The following is a 9,108-nucleotide window of genomic DNA, read 5'->3' as shown; positions in this document are numbered from 1 at the left end:
ATTGGTGAGTTATATTTATTCCAATGATGTTGCATTACAATTAAGATATAGTATTTTCAATTTTTGTAAGGTGATTTATTTGAAAAGTATCAGGATGTTTTGAAGCAGTGCCATTAATAATGTGATGCAATATAAATAAATTGCTCCATTTCAAAACTAGGACACTTTCATACTACATAGCAACACAAATATTTGTAGAGATTATTCTAGACAAAACATTAGCCAAGAGCACACACTTCAACTAAATTTTATTAGTGAGTTTATCTTCAGTTTTTTTTATTGGTTATGCAGAAACCCAGTTTTAACCATAAATACATTGTCTTGTCACTGCCAATAAGTAGATACAACATTGATTTAAAAAAAAGCATTAGAATTACACAATTTTATACATTTAATATTGTATAGCTGACCTGTACCGTCGCTCCAAAATCCTAAAATATTGGGGATCACTGGCACTATGTAACTCTAAATTAGCAGTACAATTAAATGAATGGATTACATTGTTGTGCAAGTATTGTCATCAGAATCCTTTACAGATCTGTCAAACACGCAGGAGAGAGAAGCTTTAGCTCTTGAAGATTGGGACACCCATTTCCAGATAGTTGACGAGAAGGTGATAGATGGAATGATTTAAAAAAAAAACACATTTGTTGGCTCCTAATTCTCAATTTCACTGATTTTCAATGATGAGCTTTTGCGTGGTGTACAAATGGCCGATGATTACCTGAGGGATAAAAGAAAGCAGCATTGTGATACATCTTGCAAAGAAACACGGCTTTAATTTATGAGCAGACGTCGCCAAGTTAGTGTTGCGCCTCCTAGCCGGAGAGCAAGTGGTCTCTCAACCTCAGATGGTGTATAACCTGGAAAGATCAGCATGGGAAGAAGAAAAGGAGGAAATAAATGGATTTCAGACTCTCAAAATACATTACCATTGTGGATTTCTACTGGGACTTTTAACGTGCCCATCAGGAAATGCTTTTCTTTTTAAGGATCCTTGAAACTCATTGATAAACTTTTGCCATATTGATACAGTCGAGCAAACAAAAATGTGCCTGACTAGAATTTATTTTCATCATCTGTTCGAAGTACACAGCCCTCCAGTTTATAGAGGCCCGTAGCAGGGACTGCCAGCTCTGATTGTAACGTGAAGTATTTGCCAGTGGGAGCTGAATGCTGGCCACTATATACACCATTCCAGCAGTTTTGGAGCATATTTCTATCAGTGGAGTTTGAGGAATACATGGTGGAGCTGCAACCAGAAAATAAGTCGAAGGACAGCAACTGTACCAATAGGTTAACTTTAATATGTGTTTCCTTTCCCAGGTCTCTCACCATCCTACCGTTGCAATCTCTCCTCCCGCAACTTTCAATTCTCCACCTCTGGTCTTCTGTGTATCTCCACTTCTTATGCCCCACCACTGATTCCACAACCTTCAGTTGCCTCAACCCTAATTCTCCAGAACTCCCTCCCTAAACCCTTCTGCTTCTTTTATTCTCTCCCTACCTTTAAGAGCCTTCTCAACTCCAATTTTCCATCAAACATTTGGTCACCTCTCCCAACTTAATCAAAATAGATTGGCATCCATTCCCGTTTACTTTTGTCCTCTGGGATGTTTTTCTATAGGTAAGGGAGTTATTTAAATGTAAGCATTTGTTTGATGGCTGGTTAAGTTGAGGTGCTGTCACTTAAGGTGGGTGTGAAAAGTGTTACTCGGTTTTCCACCTTCCTCAGAGAATAGAAGAGGTGGCAGGAGATAGTGGCTTGGCTCGACGCTGGGTGCAGTACCTGAAAGACCTAGGAACAGGCATGGGAAATGACAGTACCATTTAAAGCAGCTGCCAAGTTAAGGATAGCCAACTGTTCCATTTACCAGTTATGTGGCCCACATATGCATGCCATGAAATATTGCTGGGCACCTGGCTCCATATTTATTGCCAAGCAGTCACACTACCTTAAGCACTTTCATTGCTGGCCATATTTATTCATATACTTGGTGTGCAAAATCAAAGCACATGGTATTGGGGGTAATATACTGACGTGGATAGAGAACTGGTTGGCAGACAGGAAGCAGAGAATCGGGATAAACGGGTCCTTTTCAGAATGGCAGGCAGTGACTAGTGGAGTGACGGAGGGCTCATTGCTGGGACCCCAGCTCTTTACAATATACATCAATGATTTGGATGAAGGAATTGAGTGTAATATCTCCAAGTTTGCAGATGACACTAAACTGGGTAGCAGTGTGAGCTGTGAGGGGGATGCTAAGAGGCTGCAGGGTGACTTGGAAAGATTAGGTGAGTGGGCAAATGCATGGCAGATGCAGTATAATGTGGATAACTGTGAGGTTATCCACTTTGGGGGCAAAAACGCGAAGACAGAATATTATCTGAATGGCGACAGATTAGGAAAAGGGAAGGTGCAACGAGGCCTGCGTGTCATGGTTCATCAGTCTTTGAAAGTTGGCATACAGGTACAGCAGGCGGTGAAGAAGGCAAATGGTATGTTGGCCTTCATAGTTAGGGGATTTGAGTCTTGGAGCAGAGAGGTCTTACTGCAGTTGTACAGGGCCTTGGTGAGGCCTCACCTGGAATATTATGTTCAGTTTTGGTCTCCTAATATGAGGAAGAACGTTCTTGCTATTGAGGGAGTGTAGCGAAGGTTCTCCAGACTGATTCCTGGGATGGCAGGACTGACATATGAGGAGAGACTGGATCAACTGGGCCTTTATACATTGGAGTTTAGAAGGATGAGAGGGGATCTCATAGAAACATATAAGATTCTGACGGGACGGGACAGGTTAGATGCGGGTAGAATGTTCCCGATGTTGGGGAAGTCCAGAACCAGGGGACATAGTCTTAGGATAAGGGGTAGGCCATTTTGGACTGAGATGAGGAGAAACTTCTTCACTCATAGAGTTGTTAACCTCTGGAATTCCCTGCCGCAGAGAGTTGTTGATGCCAGTTCATTGGATAAATTCAAAAGGAAGTTAGATATGGCCCTTACAGCTAAGGGGATCAAGGGGTATGGAGAGAAAGCAGGAAAGGGGTACCAGGGAATGATCAGCCATGATCTTATTGAATGGTGGTGCAGGCTCGAAGGGCCGAATGGCCTACTCCTGCACCTATTTTCTATGTTTCTGCAGGGCACACAGCATAGCTGTGAATTATAACTGAAAGCCTTGCCACATTCACATCTTCTATGGGCTTCACACATAAAAGCACTGTAAGGTATCAGCGTGGCTAAGAGGTAGCACTCTTGCCTCGGAGTCAAAAGGTTGTATTATTTTTGAAGGATTTTCCTGTTCTGCCCCTCTCCCCAAAAAACATGTATTCCAACTGGACTATCAACTTGCCATTCACCCAGAGTTGAAAGGAACAATGCATTGTTAACAATTGGCTAGTTTGAATTAACTGTGCAAGAACACACTTTTTAATGAGTGTAATTTTTTGTATCTAATTCACAGTTGACCAAGGTTGCTTAATATTACAGTCCAACACCAGAAATCTAAACTTGGCACCGAGCACTGATAAAAGTTACAACTGGTTTGCATTGGTGACCTTGTTCTGCTTGCCGAAAAAGCAACTGCTTTGGGGTAGAAAATAAGAATGGCTCTTGACTTGTGTGTTTTAAGCTCAAGTAAGAATCCAGGAAACTCCTGGCTACAGGCCTCTCTATTAGTCTGGCCCCATTCAGACTGGATCCCCCTGTTGCTGCCTAGTCTTGAGGCATTTCTCCATTTCCCAGTCTTGTGTCACTGATTGAATTTATGCACAGGGGAAGTGTGTGAGGGACAGTTAACACGAGCCCTGGAGATGGAAGTACAGGAAGTAAGCAATGGAGAATTGAGGAAACAAAGGTGAGCAGGACCAGACTATTGGGTAAGTGCCCTCCATTAGTGTGAGCTACAGTACCATACATCACAGTGAGAATAGAGGACAAGTGGGAGCTGAAGGGTTCAGGATGAGAAAGGTTTCAAACCAGACAACAGCAGGGAGACCCAGTTTGTAAAATGGGTATTTTTCCACAGTATATTTAAATTTGCCTTGATCCTGCGCTAATATAGCAAACTTAAACTGATGGTGATAATATCCCATTTTACAGTATTGTGCTTGCCTGTGGTGGTCACACCCATTGTCAAACTGAATACCAAGGCCGTTTGTGAGCTCAATTCCAGACATAGCTAAAGGGAAACATTCAATGGAATGCAAACCTTCCTGTCTGCACAGTTTGAAACACCTTTTTCTTTTAAACAAAACACTTGTTTGCTGGGGTTTTGGTTCAGAGATACCGTTGTTTAATTACATTTCCCATCTTTGCATGTTTCAGCGGACTTTCACTGCACAATGATTGCTGGAAGGAACACTAGCTGATTCCTTCTCCATAACCGAAGAGTGGTAAGGAAAAATGAGGACCTGCACAAACAGACATTGGCTGTCACATTAAAAATGGCCACTTGAGTAAGCTACTGTACATTAAATCCCATTATATTGTTGGTACAGTTTCTTCCTCCCTGGATACATGCCAACTCCTTAGTCACTGATTCAGGTTTATTTCTGGGGAAGGGTGTGACCCTTTACTATTTCAACAATTTTCCCTTCAAGACAGAGGAAAAACTTCTTAAATCTGCAGTATGACCTGCTGTATATAGTCCATGTCTCAGAATCATATGAAAGCAGGTATCACTACTGCTCTGTAGACTTTGAGCTGTGTGCCAGTTTTAAGGTTCTGGTCTCCAAACACTCTATTCCTTAGGCGACCAAAGGCTGCGCTGGCACACTGAAGGCGGTGTTGGACCTCGTCGTCGATGTCTGCCCTTGTTGATAGTAGGCTCCCGAGGTATGGAAAATGGTCCATATGCTTCTGAGACATGGACTATACACAGCAGGCACATCAAAGCACTGGAGAAGTAACATCAATGCTGCCTCAGGAAGATCCTGCAAATCTATTGGCAGGATAGGCGCACCAACGTCTGTTTTCGCGCAGGCCACCATTCTCAACACTGAAGCATTGATCACGCTCAATCAGCTCCGATGTACAGGCCACATCATCCGTATGCCGATAGGAGACTCCCAAAGCAAGCGCTCTACTTGGAGCTTCGACAGGGCAAACGAGCCCCAGGCGGGCAGAGGAAACGCCAGAGGAAACAAGGAGAGGCCTCCTTGAAGAAGTTCAACATCCCCGACAACTGGGAATCACTGGCACAAGATTGCTCAAAATGGGAGAGAATAATCCATGAGGGCGTGAAACACTTCCGAGTCTCTTTGCTGGGAGCAAGCGGAGACCAAGCGCATATGGCAGAAGGAGCGCGTGACAACCCAAGCACTTCAACAAACCAGCACTTCAACTAACGTACTTTCAACCACCGTCTGTCCAACCTGCGACAGAGACTATAGCTCTCGCATTGGACTTATCAGTCATCTGAGAACTCATTTTTAATGTGGAAGCAAGTCATCCTAGACTCCGAGGGACTGCCTATGATGATGATGATGATGACCTGCTGAAGAGTAGGCTCTTTGTTCCTGTGCCGAGGTTACATAGCCACCCATCCCAACCCTGAGGAAATGCATGTATTATAGTATTCCAACCATAGCTCTCAACTCTCAAGTTTAACACATTTTGAAAGTCACTGAGTGCTGTCCTATGTGGCAGTTCCACATTTTAAATGTTTCTGGTTCATTTGCAACCTTCAAGACCTCCAGAGCCAGAAAAGGAAGCCAGCTCCGGGCTTAATTTGCTTTTTCAGACTTCTTCGAGGATTTAATAGATTAGTGTATTTTGATTAAAATCCTTGTTATCTTTGCCATTCCCAACCTCGATTTCTCTGCAGCCTTTAACATGGTTGACCACACCATTCTCTTCTATCACCTATCTATCCTCTATTTTCCAGATCACTTGAGCGGTCTACTCATATCCATGTACATAGAAATTATTTAAAAATGGGGAAAATTCTTTAAATTTCTTTAGCTTTGTTTTAATCTGTATAGATTGTGTACAAAAAAAAAGTTTTTTGAGTTAATATTTTTGAATTCTAAAGTGGTTGCAGTTGTAAAGTGATAATTACCACACTAAACTAATTAGGCACGTGATTTATTCTGATTATGCCGTCGCTTGGTTCCACTCTTACCTATCTAATCGTATAGCCAGAGCATGTCCAGCAATGGCTTCGCTTTATGCCTCAAAACCAGTGGCCGACATCCAGTATCGTATGAGTAGCCATTTCCTCCAGTTAAATATTGGGAAGACTGAAGCTATTAGCTTCAGCAGGTCACAAAGTCTGTATCCTTGACATGAAATGATTCCATTCCATTCCCTGGCTACTGTTTCAGGTTGGACGAAACGCTTCGCAACTATGGGAACTTTTGCAATCCTAAACAGAGTTTAGGACGCCATATCATCACCATTACAAAGACCACCTACTTCCACCTCCATAGCTTCGCCCTTTGCTGCCAAATCTCTCAACATTGCTTTTGTCCTCACTAGACTTGTCTATTTCAATGCTCTCACACGCGCTATTCAGCCAGCGCTTCACTACCAACCTGACAACTCCCAGTAATCCAGAGACGCAGAGTGTCCACAGTGCCTGGTCTGCCCTCAAGGCCCCCATAATTAGCACCTGTGAAGAGACGCTCAGTCACTCGACCAGAAAACACCAAGACTGGTTCACCGAGAACAACCAGGAGATCCCGGATCTAATAAGCCGCAAGCGCAAGGCATTCTTAAACTGAAAACAGCAAGACAACTCGAGAGCAAGAAAGCAGCTCTACAGACATCTGAAAGGCCGAGGTCCAATAAAAAACTCGCGACCTAAAGGACAGATGGTGGGTGGAGAAAGCACAGGAAAACCAGCAACTAGCCAACAATCATGACGTGCGTGGATTCTTCCACGCAGTCAAGACCACCTACGGCCCAAGCACCCAAGGTCCTACCCTACTGCGGGCCAAGAACGGAGAAGTACTCATCAAGGACAGGCAGTCAGTGTCCGCTGGAAGAAGCACTTCGAAGATCTCCTTAACTGAGACTCTTCTTCGACGTGAGTGTACTCAACTCCATCCCACAGCATGCTACCCACCACCACCTCAGTACAACCCCAGCCCGGCATGAGGTTGAAAAGGCCATCCGACAACTGAAGAACAACAAGGCCTAAGGAGCAGATAGAATCCCCGCCGAAGCACTAAAACAAGGCGACGAAGCACTATTGGTGCAAATACATGAACTAATTTCTCTTAATTGGAAGGTGGAGAGCATGCCAGGGGATCTCAGAGATGCCGTAATCGTGACCATCTTCAAGAAAAGGGACAAGTCCGATTGTGGTACAGGTTGAACGTCGAAAATCCGGAGTTCCGGAATCTGGACACTGGGACGATCCGTGGCAGGGTCGTCCGGAATCCGTAAAATGTTCTGGAATCCGTAAAATGTTCTGGAATCCGGACACCGTGCCAAACCGTTTACCGCCACCAGCTGTGCCCATGGAAAATCCAAAAATCGAACTCACAGAAAAAGCAAAAACTTCAACCCTACCTCTTCTTCCAGGTCTTCATAGGCACCGCTGCTCCTGGGTCCGCACGCAGGTCCCCTTCCCTCAGCTAGAACACGGGCGCGCCCAAAATGCAGACCGCGACACCCCCAGCCTTGCATGCCGACGGTCCGCCTAAAACCGCTGGCGCAAGACCCCAGCGAAACTCTGCAAATGGTAGTTCCGAAATGGGCCATCCAAAACTGGACATGGACATTGCAGCTCCCTAAATCAGCCGGCCCCGCCTGCCCCCAAATTAAACCACACAAATCAGGAGCTGCGATCAGATCGCAGGCCCCATAACCCCGAACGGAGTTGGAAAGATGTTCCGAAATCCGGAAATACCGAACCTGCACTCGGGCGTTTCCGGATTTGGGACGTCAGAAGTCCGGAAATACCTGGAATCTGGAATGGCCTCGGTCGCGAGGCTTCGGGATTTTCAACGCTGTACCTGTAATTACAGAGGAGTTTCCCTGCTGCCTAGCACAGGGTAAGTCATCGCAATAATCCTCCTTAATCGCCTTCTCCCTGTGGCACAATGGACATGATCTTCACCACGTGTCAAATTCAAGAGAAATGCAGGGAACAACACCGACATCTGTACATGGCCTTCTTTGACCTCACAAAGGCCTTTGACACTGTCAACCGTGAGGGATTATGGACCGTCCTCCTCAAATTCGGCTGCCCTCAAAAGTTTGTCACCATTCTCCGCCTGCTTCACGATGACATGCAAGCTGTGATCAATGGATCCACCACAGACCGGGGTCAAGCAAGTCTGTGTCATCGCACCAACGTTCTTCTCGATCTTCCGTGCTGCAATGCTCCATCTCACCCTCCGTAAGCTCCCCGCTGGAGTGGAGTTAATCTACAGATCAAACGGGAAATTGTTTAACCTCCATCGCCTCCAGACCAGCTCCAAAGTCGTCCCATCCTCCAGTATTGAATTACAGTATGCAGATGACTCTAGCGTCTGCGCACTCTCGGAGGCTGAACTCCAAACTATTGTCAACACCTTCACCATAGCGTACGAGAGCATGGGCCTTACACTAAACATCCGTAAGACAGAAGTCCTCTACAAACGTGCCCCCGCCACAGTACTGCCCCCCTGATTATCAAAATCTACGATGAGGCCTTGGACAACGTGGACCATTTTTCATACCTTAGGAGCCTACTGTCAACAATGGCAGACGTCGATGATGAGATCCAACACTGCCTTTATTGTGCCAGTGCAGCCTTCGGTTGTCCGAGGAAGTGTGTGTTTGAAGACCAGGACCTCAAACCCGGCACCAAGCTCATGGTCTACAGAGTGGTAGTGATACCCGCCCCCTCCTATAATGCTTCAGAGACATGGACGATATACAGCAGGCACATCAAAGCACTGGAGAAGTACCACCAAAGCTGCCTCCGCAAGATCCTGCAAATCCATTGGCAGGATAGGCACACCAACGTCGGTGTTCTCGCTCAGGCCAACATTCTCAGCATCGAAGCATTAATAACGCTCGATCAGCTCCAATGGACGGGCCACATCATCCGCATGCCTGATACGAGACTTCCAAAACAAGTGCTCTACTCGGAGTTCCGATACGGCAAACTA

At 45.3% G+C, this 9,108-nt stretch overlaps 1 protein-coding gene across 1 annotated transcript in view; it reads right to left on the bottom strand.

Moving 5' to 3' along the window:
• Positions 1-230: 230 nt before the first annotated feature.
• The window catches only part of lyrm4 (LYR motif containing 4), a 250,750-nt gene continuing 241,872 nt past the window's right edge, over positions 231-9,108 (bottom strand). Inside the window, exon 3 of the mRNA XM_070880369.1 lies at positions 231-724. Coding sequence (XP_070736470.1) covers positions 671-724 — 54 coding nt within the window. The 3' untranslated portion in view covers positions 231-670. The remainder of the gene's footprint in view (positions 725-9,108) is intronic.

Source organism: Pristiophorus japonicus, chromosome 5, assembly GCF_044704955.1.
Source record: "Pristiophorus japonicus isolate sPriJap1 chromosome 5, sPriJap1.hap1, whole genome shotgun sequence".
Lineage (NCBI taxonomy): Eukaryota > Metazoa > Chordata > Chondrichthyes > Pristiophoridae > Pristiophorus > Pristiophorus japonicus.
This window is presented reverse-complemented; position numbering and strand designations above follow the sequence as displayed.